Source organism: Scomber scombrus, chromosome 12 (genome assembly GCF_963691925.1).
Source record: "Scomber scombrus chromosome 12, fScoSco1.1, whole genome shotgun sequence".
NCBI lineage: Eukaryota > Metazoa > Chordata > Actinopteri > Scombriformes > Scombridae > Scomber > Scomber scombrus.
The window spans coordinates 9,561,045-9,587,212 of record NC_084981.1 but is presented as its reverse complement, the minus strand read 5'-3'; the positions used below and the strand labels follow the sequence as shown (position 1 = coordinate 9,587,212).

General features: G+C 42.7%; 1 protein-coding gene across 1 annotated transcript; it reads right to left on the bottom strand.

Annotated features, from left to right (window-relative positions):
* Positions 1-15,025: 15,025 nt before the first annotated feature.
* irf2bp2a (interferon regulatory factor 2 binding protein 2a) lies at positions 15,026-17,447 on the bottom strand. Its single transcript, XM_062430718.1, has 2 exons — positions 16,279-17,447; positions 15,026-15,956 (listed from the first exon to the last, which is right to left on the bottom strand). Exons 1-2 carry the CDS (start codon positions 17,111-17,113, stop codon positions 15,235-15,237), a joined length of 1,557 nt encoding a protein of 518 aa, XP_062286702.1. The 5' UTR covers positions 17,114-17,447; the 3' UTR covers positions 15,026-15,234.
* Between the last annotated feature and the right edge of the window lie 8,721 nt (positions 17,448-26,168).

Genomic DNA, 26,168 nt, shown 5'->3' with positions numbered 1-26,168 from the left:
CATTCTCTTTGGTCATGTCATGTGTTGTTTACTTATTGGGAGCGTGTATTTGAATGTTTCTCTAAAGCCTTTGAGAAGATTAGGAACGTAACCCACTAGTTGCTGTCTCAGGTGCCATGAGTGTGTTACCTAATGGAAAATATGTACAGAATTCAGGCCATTTCCTTTATTATGGTTATACCAAGAAAACTATGATCTGTGGATAAGAGAGCTGATGACACTTGGAAAGATTAAGGTTGTCTAGTAAGAAAAAGATTCAAACATTTTTCAGATTTTGGATCTGTACTGAGTGTTTGTTTTATATTAAAAATCCCAAAATAAAGGTTTAAAAAAAATATATGTGTCAGCTTTATACTATAAATGGGATGCTACAACCATTGTTCTGGCAGCTTTCACCACATGTTTGATGTAAATTAAACATGACGACCATGGTAATAAGGTCGACTAAAAAAACAACATCTTTTACTGCATAAATCACATTACCAAGCACTGCAAAAGAGGGTGAAAAAACATAATTTTTCGAGCATTCATATTACACCTCTTCCTTTGTTACATCAGGCTTAGCAGAGTAATCCCACTTTGATCATACTGCATTTGAATTTTTAATCTCAGGTAAAGGCGGTGTGCAACCTCGCTTATTAGGATGATAACGGCAGAACCATAGCCAAATTAACGTCTGGCCCCCGCCATTGCAATTAGGCGGTAAAGTGCGTCTTTTGTTTGTTGTTTCGATTAAAGGCCTGTCATCTTGTTACAAGGCCAAGATAAATTGCACCGATTGAGGTGATCCAGAGCATTGCTTAGTTGTGTATTGATGGGGGCTGCTTTGGCCCGTTTAGCCTGCGAGGCCTTCGGGGAGTAAAACATTCAGAGAAGCCCAAGGCCAAAGTCTGACACATCTATCAGGTGGATTACATCACTTAAACCATCAAAGGTCGCCTGCATTAGGAGTTCAGCTTCCTGTGTGAAAGCGCTGGTGTAGTCTTTAGGCATGCTGCTTTTTTAAGAATTAACTGTAAATGTCAGAGTGCTTTCCTGCAGTATAATCAGTTTTATGTCTCTCGGTTTCTCTTCTGCCTCCGATAATGACGGCACTCAGACAGTATAGCACAGATCATAGAGTTTGTGCACCTCCAGCAAGGGCAGAGCCTATGTAGCACAGCCTCCCACTGGGAGAAAAAAGACCGGATTCAGAGAACAGTGAACTCACTGATCTATTTTTGTGATATGAATACATGCATGTTTGTGTTTGTCTGAGTGGGAGGATGCGCGGGTGTTACGACGACACAAAATCAAGGCTCTAATTGGTGCACAACTCCTGATGAAGCTATTTGAGAATCATCAGCCCAGAGGTCACGGAGAGGATGAACCATGACGATGACATCACAGCCAAGAGTGCAACAACAAATGGCGTCTTGTTTTAGATAAAACAAAGGATATTTGTTTGTGACCCTTTCTTCTTTTTCAAGATTTGTCCTGTGAGTTGAAAATGTGACGACACAGTACACTGACCTTTGTTTCTCTGGAAAAAGAGTCTCTCTGTGTTGGTCTGCAGAGGGTTCGGGGGGGCTGAGGCTGAGAGTGGCCCTTTGGTGTTGAGTGCTGATCACATGAGCGGCTAAAATAACAAAGCAGTCTGATTCAGGCTTTTGTCTACATACAATCACGTGATTCAGATATCCGCAGAGTTAAACCAACCTTGACTCATAATATAATAAGAAACATAGTAACCAGGGACCCAGCAATGAAAGCTTTGCCATGTGATAGAAAGAGAAAATTAGGCTCAAAAGTTCAAACATTTAATTTATTTATCCATAGCAGCGTGAAAATGTACTCCCAGTGTGGTGTGTTGAAATCACATGCATAATACGCTCAATAGACACACAAACACACAGTTTATTCATTCATATGATCAATCTTTTTTACCATAACTTTTAGTTATCTGTTAGAAATGTTTAAATACAATACTTTAAGCTATTTCAACGGTTTATCCATTACTTTGAGCTAACGATTTTTGAATTGTTGATCAATTAATTTAAGCTAACTATTTTGGCTGTTCAGAATTTTTCGTTCAAGCTATTTGTACTATTTATTCATTACTTTATGCTATTTCAACTGTTTATCCTTCTGTTTTAGCTAACTATTTCAAATGTTTATCCTTTACTTCAAGCTAACTATTTTGTCTGTTCAGCATTTTTCGTTCAAGCCATTTCTACTTCATCCATTAATCAAATACAACTGTTTATGTATTACTATAAGCTAACTATTTCTAATGTTTATCCTTTACTTTGAGCTAACTGTTTTAACTTCTCGGCTCGCTTGCTAACTAGTTTTTAATGCACTCTTCATGTGATGTTCAGGTGTTATAGCTGACTCAGCATTTTCATTTAATCAAATCATAAATTATTTTCTAGAGATAGTAATGTTACTCCTGGTTGGGAATCACCGGTCTAAAACAATTATATGTGAATCATTAACTGCTTTTCATAGTTAAAAATGTAATTAAAACGTGTGTCAATGCATCATATCCAGGCCTGCTGTGAAGATAATGTCAGGTGACTTTTCGGAATTTAGTTAGAGGCTGAAATTTCCATGATGACTTTCATTTTCAACCTGGCATAGCTGCCTCTTTAATGTCCCAGATGTCGAGGATAACAACATCAGTGAGTCAGCACAGTTATCCATCTTTTTTAGATGGATAACTGGTTATAGTCAAATTCCTCTGGGGTTAACATGACAATGAAGCTGTTGCCTTCAGAAGTCTTCTGTCTTCTTCCTCTTCACTGAGGTGTACGCTGTTATGAGGGGAACAAGATGCAAATTGCGATGTTAGACCAAGCATGAAAATGTGAGCAAAAATGATTTATGAAGCAATCTGCGAGTATCCCTCTTAATTAATATAGTGTCATATTGTACATGGAAGAGGTTTCACTGATGAAGTACAGAATAAGAAGAACTGTGAATCCTGGACAACTTTCAGTAAGTGGCAACCAAATAAATCACGTAGTTTTCAAGGTGTGAGCCGTGGGGAGGGGAGGGTGGGGGGTGTTTAATTAAGTAAATGACATGGCATCTTTCTCTCACATGCCAGTGTAATATTATCACCACATGTGATTTGAATGGAAATGGGAGCGTTATGTCTGTGCAAAGATCTATGATAACATATACAGCCGGCGGAAAGTGTTAATGGTAGCATGATGTTTGACATCAACATTTCAGGCATGCAGCAGCTGCCGTTATATAGAATGGTCTCCAACAGATGGAGAGTTACTTAGATTAGACTTAATTAAGTAGAGTAAGTTGAAATTCATTTATCACCAACATTACAAGTCAATAATAGCCTTCCAAAAAATGTACACGCTCGTAAAATATTTGTATATCATCAGTCATCAAGACATGGAAGGAGAGAATGACAGCCTAGAAGGTGAGGAGCCAGTGGAGGAGAGATGTAAGATGGATTCACTTTAGGCTGTCAATAACACACAACAGGTCAGAAACACTGCATACAGGATTTTAGTTTAAAATGAAAACTGATGAGAGAGAAGTGGCCCAGTTACCTTCTGTAACATACCTGAAGAAAAACACTGTAAAATCCCATTAATAGTTATTTTACTGACTAATGACACTGACTCCCAGGGTTTAAGATACAATTAAAAGATCTGTAGTTGTTTTTTTTAATTTCTTTTGTAATGAAATGGGTAATTAAGTTTCATCTTATCTATTAATACTGGCAGTACTATTTCTGATATTTATTGTAAATTTTACAATTTATTCTATTATATAAAAGTGTTATTTTTATATCTCTGAATGGATATTCAATTGCAAGTTTGCTGTCAGAGAAAATGAGAATAAAGCTCCTCTGAATCCTGAATCTGATGATCATAATGATAATTATATTAATTAAAATATTAATATTTAATATTATGTCATATTAATACCAATACTTGTGAACTATTGGCAGGTTGCAAAGGCCTCTACTAGTCTTCCATATACTATTAAGGCATAATATAGATAAATTGTATTATATAATTATATGCCTTATAAATAGAACATATTGACTACTTGAAACTGAATAAAATAACTAATGTATGTTTACAAAAAATAATGTTGAATGTAGCTGACAAAAAATCTTTCTTTAAGGTCCATTTAGTAGCTGTTCTGGAGCTTTTGATCATATTGCATAGTCTACATAAGTTTTCCCAGTTGTAATGGAGATGTAGATGTCCAAATTTCCATTACTTTCTGATCCTCTGACATCTTAAAAATATTAGCTTCAAAGTTCAAACTCCTACAGGAAGGTTATGTGGTATGATCAAAAGCTACAGCGCAGCTATTAAATGGATCTCGTGATGAGATCTTGTCATCTTCTGTTTATAAGTTCAAGACTTTGAAACTCGTGTCAAGTGTAGTTTGGACTAAACTATGTGTAAAACTTAAGAGCCTGACAGGCCATCAACAGTCCTCCCTTCAAGTAGAAAAGACAGGCAGAAATACTGACAATCATCTGAGACAGATAGCACATCCAGTCTGTGTGCTCATGTCTGTGCCCATCGCTCAGCCTGGTACTGTCAGCAATTCCACTCCCCCCTCAGGATTCCCACAGCGCCATGTGGCAATGAGGGTCACATTGCATTCTGGGAGAATCTCTCAGCTAAGATCCCCGCTGGCCGCAGCCCCACCCCCTCCCTCCATCCCCCCCAACAATCTTGCCTGGTCTCCTCCAAAAATTCTTTGGCCCCCAGGGCACCACACAATCCAAAATAACAGGACACATCAGCACTTTCATCTGCATCCCCGAGCAAGCTCAGACACTGCTGCAGCAGCTGTTAGACCACTCACAGGCACAGATAGAGTTCTGAAAAGTACTAAGGCGCTATAGTTGGCACACCCCCTTTCCCCTCCAGTGATAAGAGCACAGACGGAGCCAGACTTGGATAAGAGTGCCAGGCTAGGTGTGGCTGACAGGGTTGTCCTTTAGCTGTCCTTCAGCTACTCAAATACTCACCCAAATGGAAAAGACACTGTAATATGTACATATGACAATCTTCCTTCATTGTATTGTAATCAGGCTATTATCAGGTCATCAGATTGTTAGCTAATCAGTACAAGTTGCATTTAAGAGCTTATGTTCGCACATTTGACGCCCACAAGATACACGGTTGAATTCATTTTGTATTCATTCATTCATCTGTAAAGCATAGCCTATCAATAAACAGCACAGTGCAGACTGAACTGAGAACAAGCAGAGAGAAAAATATGTTGCAGTTTCTTGCTGGGGTCATTTTAGACTGCTTATGTTACAAAGTTTATGCTTTAAACAAAGGCCAATACATGCTGTTCCAGATGACAAATTGTGTCACAGCACAAAGGAAACAGATTTCTTTTAACTTCATCCCGATTAAATGAAAAAAGTATTATACTGTCAGCAAAGAGACAAGAAGGCGTCTTTGATCAAGGTCACAGCGTGAGACTGATTAGTTTGCTGTGGTATTTTGTGGCTCAACAGACTCAAACACATGACTTATGTTGCAAGTTGTGACTTTGCAACAGAGCCACTGCACTGCCTGATGTATCTGAGGTCATTCTTTCACAATGCCTGATGGAAGAGTATAGACCTGCCAGTAATAACTCACAGCCAAGCTGTTTGCTGCAGGGTACAATCGCCAACCTGATAACATGTGCAGTGAGGACACTGAGATTCACACCCTGCAAACACCATCAAGGACATCATGGTCTGATCATAAAAAAGACACATTGAGTTTTTTTTCTCAGAGACATGTTTGGATTTTAATTTAAAACTGATATTTACTGATAAAAACATTTTTTTTATGGGTTTATGAGTGTTTCCATCACTAGCTGCAATTCAGCAGGAAACGTAGCATCGCTACAGTTCCTGGATTTGTCCTTTTTTTAAAAACAAGGGACAGTGGAAATGCGTAACAAGAAGGGGTACACAGGGGGCAAAAACCTTCTGCAGAGCACAAATTCAATCCTGACTACCAACACTTACTTTCAAATTACTACTTCAACATATACATTTGGCCATGTGATTTGGTGGGAAGCTGTTAAGGGATCATGTCCTTGTGTTTGCACTACCAGCGACTCCTACTGATTGGTAAAGGCACCTGTGGAGGGGGTTTGGATCTGTGTTTTAGCGTTAACCTCTGTATGCATTATACCCCCCTGGTGACGCTCTGACAGGAAAGCAGTACAATTTTATTGAGCATTTCAAACTGTAAAGAAAAGGGGGAAAAAGTGTAACAAGAAGGTGTTCTATGGACTATGCTGCTGTGTGTGCTCTCCCTGTTTCCTTGGCAACGGACATATTGACATGCTGCAGTGCAGCTGCTGGAAGTTGGCAGGGAGCCAGGAAGCACCCTGCCTGCACACAATCTCACATTCTGTCTTATGCCAGCATTGCTCCAGCTTCACGCAATTCCCATTTCACTTTTTTGTTCTCCATCTTGGTAGGTTTCTGAGACCAGCTGAACGTCAATCTGAAGGCTAATGACTTGGGTGGATTGTGTGGTGTGTGTGTTTGTTGGGGAGGTGGAAAGAGAGAGCGATGGAAAGACAGAAAGGCAGGGAGGGAGAGCGAGTAAGAACCAGAGAAAAACATGGAGGAGGGAGGGGCGAAGTCTGTGCCATGCAGTGCTCGCATTTTAAGATGAATAGAGGGAAAGGCGAGCCTCGTGTTATGTTACAAGAACATAGTAGTGGCTGGGGGGTTGGGCTCTACATCAACAGATGGATAAACCCGGGAGAAGAATGCGTGCCAAGCGCCAAATGTATCAGCGGCTTGCTGGGGCATGAAAATGTCAGGTGTCAGCGGCGAGCCACGCGGTCGCTGCTATTTATACAATCCACCATGTGCTGGATGTACACATAAGGCCTTGTGAACGAGGATGGCAGGGGTTAAGGGTAAAAGTATTGCCAGACAGAAGAGGAGGAGAGCAGGATAGATGAGTGGGTGACTCACCTCTTTATCAGACTTGGATAGAGACAGCTAGAGAGGAGTCTCCATGGCCCTATGTGTTCAGACAGGTTGGGCAGAGAAATGTCAACACCAGGGAGGGTTGCGCATGGCTTACAAAGTCAAAGATGGAGAAGGCCTAGCATTATCTCATCTTATACCTGAGGCAAGTGTTGACTGGTCATGTTAGAAACATAGCAACGCATACCAGCTACATGCTTTTTCAAGCGCCGGCTTTGTTTTGCTTAGCACAAGGACATAAATGACACACGCAGCTCGGAGAGGAAATTTGCAAAGGCTCCATACTGACTAAAAGCAATTTAGTGGGTTCTTACTCTCCAATTAGTGACTGGCTGGTGAACAAGTAACCCCATCAAAACACATCAGTTGGCATTTTGTTACATGGCCTTTTCCAAAGCCCTCAGGGTCTGTGTCAACTGCGTCCTTGTCCAGACAAAGCCTTCTAAACCCTGGATTTCATTTCCACATTGTGCCCTGGTGTCCCCTTCATTGTTGATTTTTCCACTATGTGCAAGGCCAGGGCATTTGTACCAGTCTGTTAGGCCCACGTCAAAAGAAAAAGTATCCGCTGTTGACGGCTAGGCCATTCTTGTTATTCATGTCATGCCTGGTGGTTTAGTAGGGCAGGGTGCAGAATTTTCCAGAAGCAGCTGTGTGCTAGTGAAGCTGACAGAGCGCCAGCCCAAAAGGGTTTCTATCTCTCTCCTTTCTCTCTCCACAACCTCACCCCGCCCCTCCCTTCGCCTCCATCGGCATGCTTGGCTTAGTGCCCGGACTTACTCAAACTCACACTCAACCAGAAATATCCGCTCTCCCCCCTCCCTCCCCTGAACATATCTCTCTGGCTCAACAGAGAAGCTTCCATCACTCCGGATGACATTGGATCATTTTTCTCCCCCTGCACATTCCAGCCAAAGAGGAGGACAAGGGAGGGGAGCGGCTGCTGTTTCTGCTCTGTGATTATATCATTACAGAGCAGCAGACATGTATACAGTATATCAAGCACAACCTGTCATTAGCATACTTTATTTGAGGATGGCTAAATACAAGTGCGCTTTTGTTGGATCCAACCAACTGGATCGACTTTATGCCAGTGCCGCAGATTAAATTTGGGAATGCTTTCTCCGGGGCGCTCCAAATTTGCGATCAACCTTGAGCTATAAAAAACCCTTCTCTTATTTACTGTACCATTATCCCCAGACACCTGTTGTGAAATGCTCTACCCGAGTTATCAGATACTCAGGCAAGGCTCCGCTCGCGGTCTAAATAAACCTGTCCGAGCGACACAGTTGTGTAATACACTCGAAGTCACCGGCTCCATTAATAGAACACACCTGTCAAACACAGGCCCTGCTTGTTCTCTCTGTTGGCCTGACCCCCTCTAGCTCCTTAACTTCAACTCAAATGTTCCATGGCTAAGAGACAACGCAAACTCTTTTCAGAAAATTATTTCCAACAAACGCAGACACAAAGAGAGGCAAGAAGGGTGAGGGCGAAGTAAAAGCAAGAGAATAGAACATTTTTGACTGGCAAGGGAAAGCGAACAAAGGCAATAAAAGCTTTATTCTGCCTCTGCAGAGATTGTGCAGTGGCTGCGACTATAAAGCCTTGATTGACAACAATATTAGCACTCAGAGGAGAAATAGCTCCCACTCACAGTTATGTAACATATAAAGAAACTACAGCGAGGTTGTGGATGGGTATTAGTGTGCATGTGCTGCTGCTGTGTGTGTGGGCATGCACACATAACGTATTTCCAGATAAAAACAAAAGTGACAGAATATCTAAGAGTGTTGTTCTTATCTTCTGACAACTGTACGCTGTCAAGGAGATGAAAGGCGATGTACAACACACTGAGATTCTCTCAGGAATCCTGTATTTATGCAGCACATGAAAAAAGTTGTCTACATTTTTTGTGGCGCTTTGTTGTTTGGCAAAGTGATGGTGAAAGTTTAATTGTGCGGTTGTGGTTGAGGCAGCTGATCTCATTGCATGCAGACACTGAGCGCTGTGTCCCAGCTTGAACTGGAAATAATTGTCCGTGGCTGAGGCCCTACGGAGGAGCAAGTGAAGAACAGACAGGGACAGGAGGAAATGAGCTGCTATGAGCATCCCGTAATACATCACCGCAGATCTGCTGACACACCCCAGAAACTGAGCCATTCATCAGCCCACCAGCCCGTCCCCTCATCAGGCTGTTCACAGATGCAGACAAACAAACCAAAGCAAAGGCAGTTTGCATTTAGACGGTCGGCTAAAGCATTTTTACGACATCAAATCACTGTAGCTGTTGTGTTTCCTTTTCATGTTAACATGGATCTCTGTACCAAAACATTATTTGATCTGCTTAACCTCCATAGCGTGACTTCAGGCACATTCTCCCCTACATGGGCTTTGTGTCGTTCAGCTTACAAGGCTGTGCACAGATGGCCCTCAAGAGCCAATGCATTCATTTGAATCCCAGCTTTCAGCTGACTAAACAGGCACCTCAGTGGTGCAGAGGGACAGACAGTCACCTGCTACGCCCCCTCATGCCTTTACACACATGCTACACACACCACAACCACCACAAAGCAGCCACAAGCCTTTTTCATTGGTCATGCAGACGAAAAAAAACACATTATTGAGCAACAAACCAGCAGACAGTCAATCACTGTGATTGAATCAGTGTTTCTGAAAAGGTCTGGCTGACTGACTGTCAGGACACACGCTACATTTTGATGAACTGTAGTTCGTTTGTGATTTGCCAAAGCACTGAAAGACTATCGCGGAGCAGCTGGCTGAGGATCCTTTTAGAGGAAAGCTGTGCTTGCTGCTCACATGTTTACTTTTAGCGCAGCTCACATTGACAGCTAAATCTAACTTTAGCCTGGCATGTCAGAGGTGGCAACAAGTATCTTACTACTGTGACTGGCATGCCCCTCCCAGAGGCCCAAAATATACGGCTGGAAGATAGAGTTCAGCCAGAGATAAAGGGAAGTCATGACTTTTATTTAACACAATGGGATAACTATAGCTGTTAGAATCTGCAGGGGTATTTTTACATTACAATTTTCACAAATGAAGTAAATTTAGATCTCCTTGTGGGCTATATTCTACAGCCATATTGTTATGTACCGAATATTCTCGATTGCAGTAGATAACACTACCCTCTCTCGCCTTCTATTTTTCATTTGGCATAGTAGCAACATGCCATCTTATCAGCTGATCCTGAGCCAGAAGCCAGGAGTAGTTGCTCAGCAGAAAAAGGAGGGATTGTGCTGGGCTCGGCTATAATATGAGAAAAAACCCAAATGCTCTTGGATCAGTCCCATGCTTTGTCCTCATCTCTCACGTTGCCTCTTTCCCTTGTTCATTTTTCATTCTCTCTCCTTTCATCTTTTTGTCCTGCACCCCCTCTCCTTCCTCTGCATTCTGCTCACTCTCTTTCTCTCTCTCTCTGCTCCACTTACAAGATTTGGCAGCACTCCAAGATCTGAGAAAAACATTGGAGGCATAGCCTCGTTTTGATGTCTGGAAAGAGAGGGAGGCTAAGAGTGAGAAAGAGCGAGCGAGTCCTCATTTCCATTTCACAGACTTGATTCACAGCAACACCACAGCAGAAAGGAGGAATACAGGAATATTGAAAGTGTGAGCATAACTGCCAGTCAGAGAGAAAAGGAGGGATGGAAAGATAAGGCAGACAGATCTAAGAACAAAAACAAGGAACTGTGTCTAAGAAATGCAGAGAGGCAAACATGAAGGACAAAGTGAGTGAAAAAGGAGGAAAAACTGTCATCACAATATCTTTAAAACAAAGTTAAAATATGCATTTGGTTTGTGTGACCTCTGGGACATTGTATTAGTTTCTGAATGATGGAAAATTGAAAAACAGCAATACAAAAAAGATCTAAACTCACTGAACTCAGGCACAGAAAACAAACTATTTGTAGGCCTTGCAGTAATTGGGTCTCATACCAGTCTGAGAGAAAACAAATTTGGCTCTCAGCATTGTAATCATCTCAACTTTGTAGGCCTTCATGGTAAACAGGCCAAACCAGGCAGATGTAAACCCCCCTCTGTAGACCGAGCCAAGAATCAGAAGGGAAATTTTACACATCCTGCGGATTCAGCCGTGCTCCTCCTAATTGCTGGTTGGAGCTCCAACCTCTCCCCCCCGGTGCAGAGAAGAGAAACCGTCATTACTAGTCTCACAGGAGCCCGAGCCCAACTCCAAAGGGAAACTTTGATTGATGAAAAGAAAAAAAAAAAGAGGCAGATCAGAGTGTGTCCTCGATACAACATTTACTGTGTGACCTTGTTTTCCCTGACAGAACTAAAATTAACCGAGTGGATCAGTTATACTGGGAGCGCAGAAATGTGGACCAGATTCTCCTTTTGGCGTGTCCCTGTCTCTGCTCGCTTTCAGGGGATTACAGCAGCACGAGCATGCCTTTTGATTTATTGTGCTAAACATAGATTCGTTAGTGAAACAGCTGGCTACATCTAGCGCTTCACTGTCTCCCACACAGGCCTTCCCTCCCTCCACCCACCCACTGGACCAGATTCAACTTTTTAATGCAAAATGAAAACGTCTAGGGATTAGAATTTATAATGTTCTTCTTTGTAGATGTCAGCATTAGTGTTACGGTTAACTGCTGTTTCTGACTGAGTGAATGTCTACAAATGTGATTATCATTTAAAGACAGTATTTTGTTGAATTTAGGGGGTATTTCTTCAAATATTAAGGACAGAAGGGAAACATCAAACACATGCTTATCTGAGCAGGAAATAAAAAATTTACCACGTGCTCCAAAGACAACAAATATGAGCTTTGACCAACCCAATTATTGCTTTACTATCACACCAACATCTTTGTGTAACACGCTGTGTTACACAAAGACTAAACCTACAGTTTAGTTAACCATTAAAAAGAGAGGCAGTGAGGCAACAATCTCTCTTCTTCACCTATCTGTTATTGCCTTTCACTTAGCTTGATTAACAGGAACCTGTCAAGTAAATCAATCACACAGTCAATGAGGGATTTTATGACCATTGATCTAGCTATATGTTGCAGCAGTTTGATTAAGAATGCGACCGTCTGGGTTGGAGAGATATTTCACAGCTGGTACATCAAATACTTAGATCTAATCCTGCAAAACTACATGACCGCGAGCTAAACTGTACTCTAGCTTTAGACAAAAGCTACTATCATAAAGCAGCGGAAGGAGGGAGGAGGAAACTAAATTAATCTTTGCCCACCAGGACTACACCTGGCTCAGCCTCAGATGACACATCTTGTTAGGTTTTCCATAAAGTAGTTTCAGAGTGAGAACACATCAAAGTCTGTCTCATAAGCAGGAGCTTAAACATTAAAAATCCCTTAAGGTTCTTATAGGTAAACACAATGAAAACCGATGACTCATTAACCACAAACGGCTTCTGCATGATTATACGGAAAACAGAGGAGATGCTTCACTACTAAGCAGTGGTATAAACAGCACCACAAAAAAACGAAAAAAAAGAAATCATCATAAAAATTCAAGCTGAACTGATTTCCATCAACTCCATGTGACCTTGTCTTCACATGCTGCTTGTTTACCGAAAATCTCTCCACAATGTTCCTGCATATGAATCGACAGGCTGCACCCGAGCATCTGCTGTGCACCGATTCCCCCGGTAACTATGCAACACCAGAGCATTGTGTTATGACAGAGACACTTCCAGGGACACATTATCACTGTATTAGATACGGGTGCAAGCTATTTTAAGTGAGCACTGGACAAACCAGTATTGGTTCTGCTGTTATTGAATCTTGATGGTGAGAGAGAAAGAGAGTGAGTGAGAGAGAGAAATGTTCCTTTGTGTCTCGTTGCATCATATTTCATGCCAGGTTACGAAAACCTGGCTCTCATCTCCGATATTCTCGGATGTGGCAATTTCTGTTTGGCTCCCAGTACACTGTCAAGAAAAACAAGTAGGTCAAAGTGCCGCCTGATAAAAAAATAAATCTCTAAGAGCGGTATGTAAGATGGATTATGGAGTGGGTGTGTTGTTGATGAACACAGTCAAAGCCATTTAGCTAGTAAGGTGTTACCCTTTATCAAACTGGGCAGCGTTTGTGGTTTTAAAGTCCAACTGATAAGTGACTGATAACTTTCCATAGAACAAAAAAACACTATAAACAAACAGCTGTCTCAGAAATGCAGACTCCTTGAAAAAACATGTATCAAAAGGCTATTGAGCTTCAAATCACATTGCGGAAGCTTTGATTTGCTCTTAAGAGTATTGTATTATCCATCATTTCCTTTTAGTCTTCTCAAATAGGGGATAATAATTATCTGAGCCCTTCTGAGTTGGCTAAACAGTGAGGTGCAAAGGCTATGTTTTCATCCAACATCATGAATCAATCTATTTATCAGGACACCATGCAGCTTATTAGAAAGTGGGTAGGATTTGAAATCAAAATATCACCTTTGTTTAACTTCTGTCAGTAAAGTGAGCAGATTCATAGACAAAAAGGGAGCTAAACTGTCTGTGGGCCTTTAATGAACAAAAACCACCCCAAAAAAACCCAAAACAGTCTTCTTTTAAATGCGTGCTGTTGCTGAATTTCAGAGTCTGCACTGACAGCCCGATAAAACACGAGCAGGAAGCAGATTGTGTCTCAAATAATTATGCAACTGCCCGCTCCGCCAAGCCCCCCCCCCTTCTCCAATAGAAATGATCTTACATGCCAGTGTCCGTTTGGTGCAGCGTCAGCTACATCGGAGTGAGAGTGAGCTCTTTGTCTGAAGGCACAAAAACAGTCTCAAGATTGCTTCTCTCTCTCTCTCCCGCAGCCACAGTAACTGCAGTTTGTCACTTGACGACCCCATAAGCCGCTCATGGCTTGTGGAGATGAGTCTGGCTGCCTTATTGCCATTACAGAGACAGAATTGCTGTTTTTTTATGGATTTGCCGTCATGAATCTGCAACAATTAAATTTGCATTTGAAGAGGTGCAGGCCGAAGTTGGTTTGTAAGGCAGTAGCAGCATTATTGTTTACTCTGAAAGAACACACGTTGCATACTGAGGCAGAAATCTGCTCTGAGCATGTGACCCAGTGAAAGAATGTAGCAATATCAGGGGAAAGTGAATATCAGTGTGACACAATGTACCACACAAAATGTGGAAAAAATTGAGCGAAATCATCTCTTTTTTTTAAAGGGGGTGTTGCTGCACTGTTAGTGCACCTAATTTATGCTTGAAGAAAGTTTGTAAATGATGATTTTTATTCATAATTTGATTTGTCAAGTTCTCTGAAAAATAAAAGAATAAGATTGATCTAAAATGAAAAACGCCTTTAAGATGTCAGACATAGTATGCACATAAGCTGGAAAATATGTAGTGACAGCATTGAAATCTAAGAATATTATTATTGTTCAGAGTGGTTAATTTCAGCAAAAGTCCTAATTTGTGGTTGCACAACGTGGTTACACTATGGTATCATGTTGACAATCGTGCACTTTCTCACATTACTGACTCAACAGATTCCAGCTGACTGAACATGACTTGGCACCTATTTCTGTAGGCTGCAATCACTTTACAGGGATGCACAAACTGTAGCACATAAGGGACAATGTGTCTGTTTTTACCCCCTCACGACCACACTTTTGCATCCACGAAAGGCATGTGTGCAGAAAAAGTGCTGCTGTGCAGCTCGAAACAGTAGCCTACTTATGTTGTGCAGTGTAAATCAAGTCTCCTGAGCCGTCACAACAAGCCTGCATATCAGAGCAGAGAGCCCTTTCTCATGATCTGCCCACACAGAGACCCTGTGTAACTTAATCACTCAAATGAAGCAAGCTCAGACAATATGTTCATACAAGATCAGAAATTGTATTTGGCAATTTTTAAACAAGTGCATACAAGTACAGCTAAAAGCATTTCAGTTTTGCCAAGTGCTCGTAGAGTAGCATTAGTCACATTCTACGTTAAACAGGAACTGCCACCAGACCTAGAAGTACATCAAGAATTTTGTTAAACATCAACAAAGAGGAACGTAGTCCATTATAATGAGTACATACCTTTATCTTCAAAAATATAGAAACACAATGTATTCAAAAATCAAAAATTTTACAACCATGTTTACGAAGTATACTCTTCCCTTGGGTCCAATATGTACAAGTCCGTTAGTTTGTTTGAATGGTATGTATGTGATATTTATATATTTATACTCATATTTTTGCTTCCCCTCCCCAAAGAAGTTTTCAATAAAATCAAGGGTCCCTCTCCTTTTTTACTTTGACATCTCCTGCAAGGATGGTGGCGATTTCTCCTTGCATGAAAGCCCACGGTACGTTCGAGCCAACCAGGGGACATTTCTCTCCACTTGGACAGTACACTTCACCCGTAGCACCTTGCTGCTTTATGCTTTCCCTCGAGCACGGGAAGCAGAACTTGTGAGAGGGCACAGACGGGCACTGAACAAAGTGTGTGTCCTCCAAACGCTCGTGGCACAGCGTGCAGCACAGGGGTATGCTGCCGGGTACCGAGGAGTCTGGAATGCTTTGGGGGTGCACTTGGTCCATGCCTGGCACGTGGGGGGTGCCTGCACCAGATGCATCTCTCTGTGCGAGCCTCCTCTGATTCATGGAGGACGGCGACAGGGGGCTGCTGCTGTTCCTCCGGGTGGTAGAGTGGACTTGGTTGGTGGCGTCCTTGGGAGAGCTGTTCCCACCTGCATTGTCTGCCGCCATGATTAGCGCCGCCATAGGGGACTGGCCGTTCTGGGCTGCTTCAGGTGGGGTGGTGCGGGAGTGGGGGGATATTGTGGAAGGGGGAGAGGCGAAGCTTGGCGGGGGAACTGGTGGCATTTTCAGTCCGTCAGTAGGTGGTGGTAACCACTGCTGTCCTTCTCCATTGAGTTTGGCAGCTGTCCCCTCTCCCTCTGGTTCGGGAGACGCTTTTCTCTTCATGCTCCGGGGGTGTTTTCCTCTGTCTGGAGGTGGGAAAGGGTTAAACAAAATAGTTGAGTTGCACAGCTCAGACAAGGATCAACAATTACACTGGAAGGCAGTCGTGCATTTTTTTGCTGTTCCAGGCTGCACCACAGGCAACGGAACAATAATAACAAACACAACAAATGTGGCACGTTTTCATTTACACAAGAGGAATTTTGCAACCATGACACAATAATTATCACTTGTTCATTATTAACCCACTCCTGAGCCGAGATGAGTTAACACAGAAACATAATCATGACCACAGCACAAAATCATCATCATCACATACTCGACATTAAAACACATCTGGATGCTTACCTGACTTGGAAGCCGTGGCGCTGGCCTCATAGCCCATAACCCTTTGTTGCATGGCCGCATGGTCCTTCTTGAACCTGTTGTCGAAAGTGTGCAGAGCCATCAGGTCCCTCACTGTTTTACCCTTGCTCATCCAGTCTGGGTCTGCTCTGTTTTTGTGGCTCTCGGAGATCTCCGGCGTGAGACTGTCCGGTCTGTGCTTCTCCTTCACCTCTCTGTCGTGCTCGGTGCTGGAGACCGAGGCTGGTCTCTTGCCCAGGTCGGCGGGACTACCGCCCGCCAGTGCGGAGGGAAGCCCCATCTGGCCCTGTCTCCCGTTGACGGCGTGCACCTGGGGCATGCTCCCATTAACCAAAGGCACTAGATTCGGGGGGACCGTGCTATTCCTGCGCGGGTTGGGGCTCTGGCGGTTCAGCTCTGGTGGCTCGTCTGGCTTAGGAAATCCATTGGGGACGGGGATACCGTTCGCCTGCCTGCTAGACTGATACTCTGGACCCAGCCTGGGAGGGCGATCGGAGGAGAGCGGGTAGCGATCCAGCGGCTGCGGCGGCCGGGAACCGGGGTCTCCCGCCGCAGCGTGGTTGATAGCCTGGATCTCTTTCCCGGAGAGCTGCGACTTCCCCGGCCCGGGAGATCTGCCCTCCTGAAACCCGTGAGCCCTCTTGAGCTGCCGGGCCGTCTCGATGACAAACTCAATGCGGTCTGCTCCTTCATAGTTGACACATCCCCTGCAGACGGGCTCGGTAAAATCCCAGATCATAGCCCACGGCATGCGGGGCAAGTCGCATAAATAACACGACTGCCTCCTGGAAGAAGCAGCGACCGCCGCGGACGACATAGCGCTAGTCGTCAACCCCCCTAAGAAAAGAAACCCAAAGAAGAAAAAAATGTGTCTTCTTGTCCTGTTTTTGTCGTCCGATCTCCCTTTAAAAAAAAAACGAATAAAGAGCAAGTTCCGTTCGTGGAGAGAAAGGTGGGGGAGAAAAAATAGTGTAAACTCGTCCTCTCCCGACTTTCGCAGCAACAACGGTGAAGTTTCACAGGGAGAAGTTCATGTCGGTGTGTACTTTACTACGGCGCTCCTCTCTCTATCTCCACTGACTCTACTACAGCCTCAATGTGGAGCAGTGACGTCACCACGGACCTCTAAACGCCTGCTTCCACTTCAGTTTCTATTGACTTGATTTCTTCGACAGACCCCCCCCCCCTCCACCTCCACCTCCCCTCCACCTCTCCAGCTTACTGCAGCTTCTGTCACTCACTGCTTTTTATTATTTTTTATTTAAATCACTTGAACCTCTGCCCAAACTGCACCCAGTTCAGCTTCTCCTCCTCCGCCGCCGCTTGCGACTCAAGGGAATAACCCGCAGCTTTTATTATTATTTATTTTATTATTTTTTATTATTATGACCACCAAGCCTGCAAATACAAATACAACACCGGATCCGCCGATATCAGCATGTCTGCGATGAGATTTTTTAAAAGAAAAATGCTGCTGTAGGTACGCAGTAGACCACCAGGGGATAATACTAGCCTAATACTACTAATAATAATGATGATAATAAAAAAAGGCGACTCTCCAGCTCCTCCAGTTGACTGCTGCTTTGTCTTAAATTCAGAGCGTTATCCGGTTCAGGCTGAAAAACGCTCGCTGCAGCTTGTTTTTCTCAATGCACAGCGCCTCGACGCCATGAGCTGAGCCACTACTACTGCTGTGCAATGAATGAGGTGGGTCGACCCTAAGAAAAAAAAAGAAAAAAGGAAAACAACAAGTAGGGTACTGTAATGCAATGGCAATTTTTAGAAAGATGTGTCATATATATATAGAAAATGTCTTGCAGCTATAGTGGAAACAGCAGACATTCATTTATAGGAGCTATATTAGGATTATTATAGAGGGTTTCTTTTTTTTACTGCCCTCATTTCCCCTTCTCCCTGCTCATTTTTTTGTGTCATGATTTCAACATGTGCTGACCTGGGTTTTAGTGTCGGTTAGACAGTATTTTCCCTGCCTGTGTTAGTATAAAGGGCAGCTAGAAAAAGGCGCCTCCATTAGCCAGTAACCAGGAAGCTCTGTCATGAGGTGGGGATTTCCAGCCCAGTGTGTTGTAAACTTGAATGGATCGGGGTTACAGCATGAATATAGCTCTGCCCACATTTTTTATTCTAGTGCACTGAACAGTCAGTCATCCAAATCTGCCACCACTAAATGAAATTACACTGGGATGAATCAGCCATTCAGGCATTTCTTTTTTTTCAGTAAATTAACCATCAAACAACTCAAAAGATAAAAGAGCTATGAGGGCTTTATCAAGATTAATGACTACTACTATTATTATGTTGTGTATGTTTTACATGATGGAAGGGAGGGGAGGGGGGACTACTAAAAACCTAGCCAAAATCCCCTGAAGTAAAAGTGTAGGTTTGAGCAGGAGGAGTGTCTCAGTATTTCAGATTCCTCCCTCTCATCTGGTCTCATTCCAACTCATTGCAGCTTTTAGCCTGGGGCTTTGGGTGAGGCAATGCGTCTGAAACCTGCAGACACAAAGCAGGATATGTTTGTGCAAGTCCATGTGACGTTGGAAAGAGGAAGCAAGATGTTTAGTCACGTACCCTCATCCGCCTCACCCATCTAAGGGACATCAGGCCACTTTGGCTCCCCGCCTGCGGACGCGATCACGCACTGTGGCATGAGGCTTTCTTCAAAGCGTATCCACAAACAAAAAGAGGCAGTTGTGTTGCTGATTCGCTGCCACCGAGCACATATAATTGCAGTGCAGTTGCCATGTGATTTTACATGATTGTTCTTGAGAAGTTGCCAATGTATGAATGAACACACCTATCAGTGCTACACAATAATATTCCCTTTAGGTCAAGGAACAAAAACATTCACAGACGTCACAAGCTTTTAGTGCCCTCAGTGTTACTCTGACTGTAAACTACTGTATTAACACATTGTTTCCCATCCCTGCTTTCTCTCAATCTCAGCCCTTGTCGGGTGAACAACACTAGGAAGTGTTGTTAGGCTTTATGACACAGTTAGGAAATGACTCTTGCGAGGGTCAAAATAAACAGTTCTTTCCTTAAGATTGGTGGGAAACGGTTGCCTAACGCTTTGATCCCTCACTTTCCAATCAGTAAATGTTTGTGCAAGCAAATAGCTACACACTATTATGCAAGACGGAGGCATGCTGAGATTCAATTAAATCCTAAATGACCTGATTCTATAATAGGAATGATCCATTGATTTAAAAAAACAGAGTGCTGCAGTGGCTGCAGAGCAAAGGCAGAATGTTACTGAACAGAGGCGATAAAGGTCTGAGAGGGAGCCAGACATGCACAGATGGCTCTGATTGGCAATATGAGCCATGTATACAGTAAAATCACCACAGTGTGACCCAGCTGATGGCTGTCTAATTTCAGTGTAGCTACTAAACCAGATGTAGTAGCTGTAAAGTGCTGTTCTGAACTTTTTTTTTAAATTTTTTTTTTTTAGCAGTATGTAAATTGAGACATGCAGCAGCTAAATAAAGAGTGAGAGGTAGGTGATGGCCAGGGGAATACCCAGCATGTGACACCATCACAGGTCTGATGAGATGACGTTATTTTTGTTTTATTGCCTTCTGAGCCCGTTGAATTTTATATTGCCCATCTTTTATTCATGTGAACAGATCATTACAAATTCTCTCTGAAGTTTTCTGCCTAAGCAAAGCACAACACTGGATGTTTTCTGAGTCTTTCTCCCCACCAACACTTATGTTATATAACCCTTTCAGCTGCTGAGGTGAGCACCAACTGTAACATGTTGCACAGACTTAAAAGGAGGTTATAACAGGACAGTGTGACGACATATTACTGAAGTTAGGCAGCTGTTGCGGTGACCTACCTCGTGGATTAATAGCTACACAGAGTGGCAGAGGCTGGAAATGTCAGCAAATGTAAGGACTAATGTGAAAGCTTTGTACAGTTCCTGTATATGTAACAGGGAGAGGTAACCATGGAGATTATCACAGTACCCCGTCTTCCATATATATCCTGTTTACGATGCTATTTTTAGCTACAGATTTGTACAGCAAGGATTAGAGTACAGACACATTTTTGGGGGAGCACTGAAAGATAATATCAAAGCATCCATCTGTCATATTAGCTGCATTCCTGTTTTTTAAAAATGAAACATTACGAGGAATATGTTTATTAATTTTCTGAATGGATTCAGTTAATTCAATGGCGTGGTTACATACTGGGAAATACACTGCAGCACACGCACAAAAACACAAATAAAAACATACTTTAGGCATTTTAAGGAGCCGACTTGGATATCGGTAGAAAATGGAGGAATTCAAATAAAATGGAGGGTCCACGGCAAAAGGGAAAAATGTGCCGGGCGACTGGAATCTGGGGGCTGGAGGCTGCAGAGGTGATGTCATTGGGCCAGAGCAAGAGGCGAGTGAAAAACAAGTCTCTCTCTTTATTCTGATCCTCTTTGCAGTCCCAGCAGGGGAAGGGGGGTGGGGGGCTGGCAGTCGGCCAAGGCAAGGGCTGCTGGGAAATGGCAAAGGATGCCAAGCAGGCCCCACCGCCAACATTAGAAGCTCACATCTTTGTTCTCAGAAACCTGGTGTGCTGCCAAAGGCCTCATTTCGGCTCCATGGCATGATTACACTGGATGTAGGCCAACTACTGAGAGCTTGCTCGCTCTCCCTCCCTCCCTCCCTCTCCAGCTCTCCCTTTATGCTCCCTCCCTAGGCTCTCTCTCTCTCTTTTTCCACTGCCTTCAAAAGCTTTCTGCCAAACATGCAGCAGTTGCCATGGCTGCAGAGAATGGAACATAAAAAAGTGAGTAATGAGTCAGGCTTGGACCCAGATGTGCCACATGTGTATCCATTTAGAAAAAAAACAAGACGGTAACATATCCCCTTAATCTGCCCGGCTTGTCAGGAGACAGGCGATTTAGTAAACAGCAGAGGGTTTGAGAGGGGAAAGTGGAAGGGAAAAAATCCCCGCAGAAAAATGTAAACGAACAGCATTGTTTTCACATCCATTTTTGTACAGAAGTTACTTTCTGTGGCTCGCAGTGCAGATGCAATTTTGGCAGCAAGGAACAGAAAGACCTGAACTTTGCTTCTGTAATGCTGCGCTTAAGTAAGCCTGCATGCTTTGTGAGCTGTCGACATCACTTCCTGTCCAGTGGAAACCCCCATATATTTTCAGTTACAGCCTAGACGCACATGTAAACAACCTGCCCCTGGCCTCTCATAGCATAATCAGACATCACCACATGGTCTGAAGTCACAGAATCCGTTGTCAAAATGCACCTTTTTGCAATTCTGCGGTTGGCATTAGGCGACCCAATTCATAAGCTGCTACTGGAATGAGTAATATTACCTGCACTTATAAATAGTTTCCTGTTTATTGCCCTTAAAAGGCAGTTTCATGCCTGACTCATAGTTGTTATGTTAAGCATATTGAACTGATGTAACTGTTCCAGCTTTGTGACAGCAGTGGAGAGTCAGACAAAATGTCCAAAATGTCATTCTGCTGAACACTCCCACACATACACACACAGGCACACACACACAGAAACACATATTTATAATTAGGACAATATTGTCCACAGCTACTCCTCATACCTTGAGTCATCCACGTGCAAACTTCTGCAGGATTTGACACATCCAGGTTCATCCTAAAGTTATCTGTAGCACATAGTATGAATATGTGTGTACAGTAGGAGTTGTAATGTGTGTAAATGTGATTGAGGGACGTTTACACAAGGCGTTTTTTCCAGCATCAGACGTTATACTTCTTGTTTTTTCTAGCTGAACCAAAAAGAATGAGGAGTATTTCATGTGTTATGTAACCCCTTGCTCTGAGCCAAAATAAAACTTTCCCAAAGTAGGCTTATTTATTACCAGAGCTCCTGTCTATTTTTGAGCTGCTTCCCTAGAAAATGGACTCTGACATCCTCGGTGAAGCAGTTAACTCTGCACTCTGGCTCAGTCTCCAGGTGCAGAGGATATCATTTATTCGCGGCATTTTTATTTTCTCATTTCTGCCGTCCTTTTCTGTCATTAGGGAGAGCACCCAAGTGATTTGTATTCACTCACTTTGCATATATTCATTTTTGTGAACGGTTGCATAAAACCCTGGTAAATAATACATAAAAAATATCCGTGAACATGCATATGTATAAGGCCTTTATTTAGAAGATATTTCAGGGTTTCGGTTGGAGGGAGATCAAAGTTGCTCTTTTTCTAGTAACATTTGCCTTGAAAGCAAATGGAATATAGGGAGAATAGTCTGTGATATATAGAATATAAAATAACATAACCGTGAAAATAGGGAAAATCAACAATAGCAAACGCTGACCTATTTTGGAAAAACCTTAAATCTCCAAACTGTGGGGGAAATTGTTCATAAATAACACATGGCTTATTCAAATCATGAAAGTAGGAAAGATCATGGATAAATGCAGCTGTAATGCATCGCTTACAGATGTTGTGGTTACATTTGGAAAGTGAATATTTCTTCCATTTTCCTGCAATTAAGCTCTAAACACATTAATTTGGAAACAGCCCTTTTTTGGTAGTGGTCATAAATCAGTTGAGGTTCTTGTCACAGATTCCACAGATGCTTCACTGCCCTCACTTTGATTGTCTGGTTTATGGAGGATGTTTCATCGTACACTGCGAGCGTCCGTGCCAGAGATGTCCTTCCTCCCCTTCTCCATAAAAGTGCAAGTTGTCACGATGGTGTGGCATTCATTATCCGCCTGTGGTTTTGCGGACCTGGCCCCTGAGCAGCTGGGGAGCATTGGTTGTCACATTCAGCCTCCCGTCGCGGTGAAAGATGGGAGGACAGGAGATGAGTGCTGTTCCCTGTCTGTGTGATAAAGCCCCCTCAACCACAGTGTCTGGGCATCTGGGCACACGCTCCCCCACCTCCCTCATCCACTTCAAAGCCCTGTCGCAGGAAACAGCTCGCTGTGAAGAGCTGAAATAGAAAATAGAGCTGGAATGACAAGCACAGCCGTGTGTATGTGAATTCAAGGACAGTCAGCATAAGTTACAAGACAATCACACTTTGTTACAACTCAGTTTCATTATTTTTGGCCATCAGTTCTATCGGCTGTGATAAAATTGGACACAACAAAGTAATTTTTGACTCTGGAAACAGCGACATCACTGAAACAAGCTCTGATCGACAGCAACCAGATTATCTAAACCACTTTGGTGGTTTAAAAAAATTGTGATTGATTGACATAATTTCACCAACTGCATTTATTTTCTCTTCCAAATTAGTTAACCTGCCTATGTGTCTGGCTGCTTGTATTTGTAGCCCATCAAATATCAAATATTATTACGACCAATATGGATAGCCTAATGGTAAAAACTAGCCTGGTTCCTGACCTCTAAATTGTCGCCCACTTCTCAGATTTGTTTTGTGATTCAAACAGACCTAGTATGGTGCCCACTGACGTCTGTTTCCTCCAGTTAGAGAAACTATTGACCGGTCAGAGCAGGTAGGATTCAAAACATCTTCCTGCGTAGCTAACTAAATACCAGGCAACATTAATTGAAACTAAAGACAAGATGGTGACAAATATGGTTAAGATAAATGCAAATGTAGAGGTTGTTCTAATTCAATAGCTAAGAAATTCTATTTTGGGAATAACACATATACTCAATATCAATCTCATATCTGTTGGATATATGAAACTTTGGCCATTAGCCTGTTAGCTAAGCTTAGATTAGATTAGTTGAAACTGTGAGAAACAGCTAAATTGGCTCCAGCCGAAAGTCACAATATTCTCCTACTAGCACCATGAAGCTCACCAAGTAGCCTAACTCAAGTCACTGTGTCCAAAAAACAGAAACACTACAACATTTTAAAACTTTGATTTGATTTTTGAACAGACTAAACAAGTTATAATGTGTTTATTAGTGATATTTACTTAGAGGTGCTCCTAAGCTAGCTGTTTCCCCTTGTTTCTCGTCTTAATGCTAAGCTAAGCTAACTCCCTTCAGGGTGTAGTCTTATATTAACTGACAAAAGAGTGTTATTAATCTTCTCACGTAACTCTTGGCAAGAAAGCAAATCAGTTTATTTCCCCAAATGTCAAACTGTTCTGTAACATTGCCATATTTTGCAATACTTCTTTGTTTAATCATACCGCTAATGTAGCTTCCGTGTCAACTAAAAACGATAACAGCAGTTAGTTGTTACTGGTTGGTACTGGTTCCTTAGGGCCAAAGAAAACAAGACATCCACCCAAACAGATTTTTGGCTAACATTAATATGAATTTGGGTTTAATGAAACAAGTGACACCAAATAGCAATTTGGTCTGAGTATTAGGGCAGAACAATTCCACCACAATAAGACTCAATTAGTTGCAAAAAACAAAATGTCCTTTAAGACATGTATGAAAGCTCTTATTTTATCACTGAAATGAAGCGAAAGTAATCGTCCTCCTTATGCAGGAAGTTAAGGTCACATTACTTCACACTGTGAACTTCATCTTTGACAAACTAGTTTTGCAACAAAGGCAACGACAGATGTTGTCATACAGTACATACAGTCATTATCCCTAACAGGCACGTAGTGGATAGTTTAGTCATAGCCACTGCAGCAAGCTCAGCTAAAGTGGTACAGTAATACTGTGGGAAGCACATGGAGTGAATAGGGGAGCCTTGACGCAACAGTAAAGTCCCAAAGGGATACAAAAGGCCAGAGCGGAGGGAGCGCTGTGGGAAAGTTCAGTGCCCTTGAAGGAGCCTGATAAGCCCAAGGTGATATGAACCTCTGTGTTTGTATTGTGCAAATTTGTAACGACTACAAGCATGCTGCTGATAGAGAGTCGTCTTACACCATGTGTTTGCAAAAAACCTGCCTGTCCAAAGGGCACGTTGAACTGGGTGTGGTGAATGTTATCTGTGCGATTTCAGTTTGTGGTGGTCATGTAATGCTATCAGAGTTCTTTTACACAGTGGACGTACAGGTTTGAGTAGAGGCCGTTTTCAAACTGTTTTAACATATGAAAGGTTGTAATTACTCCCCCCCTCCTTCTGTTAAGTGATGGGATTCACATTGTTCAGCAGGCTCACAGATGTGTAACTTGACCTTGTTCAATGCAAATCATTTGAAAGCCCTCTCTCTCTCAACAAAGAGGGATAAAGTTCACCTACACCGCGTTGCCACACAATGGGAGGGAGGAGTCAGACAGCCTTGAAGAGGAAATGGTTTCACACTGACTGACACGTCTGGCTACTCCCAGGGTTACCCTGAAGGACAACACACTGCCCTCCCCCAACTCTACACTTTTATTTTCACATGTACGTTTCTACTTTACTCATCAAGAAACATCTCTGCAGAGAACTCATTTCTGTCTTCCTTCCTGGGGCTGTGTAACATGCTCTCTGTTTCTCTCCTCACATGATAAAATCACTCTGATAAAAAAAAATGCTGTTGCCTAACAACAAGGCGAGCAAAGTTCACCTCCCATGTAACTGCAAAAAAAAAAAGAAAAAGAAATTCCAGCTCTTGCATGATCCTTTCTGAGTTAACCATTTACAGTTGAGGGGGAGATGAGAGAGAGGCTTATTCTGGGTAAACAGGACACTGTGTTTGCTGTTTGAACTAGTTAACCCAGCCATTCATGACCCAACCTCTCTGCTTATTAACACACAGCATGCAGAAACATGAAACTCGTTAGGCTACAAGTCATCCTACACCAAGACAAAGTTCCTTCCTCCTGCCAGAAAACAATGTATGCGGGCATTCAGAGAGTAGTGCTCCCATTATGAAACAGCTCTGTCACAAGACAAACGCCTCACAGGAATGCTGTTGTGACACATGCGCGCTGTTGACACAAGGGTTAAACATTGAACTGCTCACA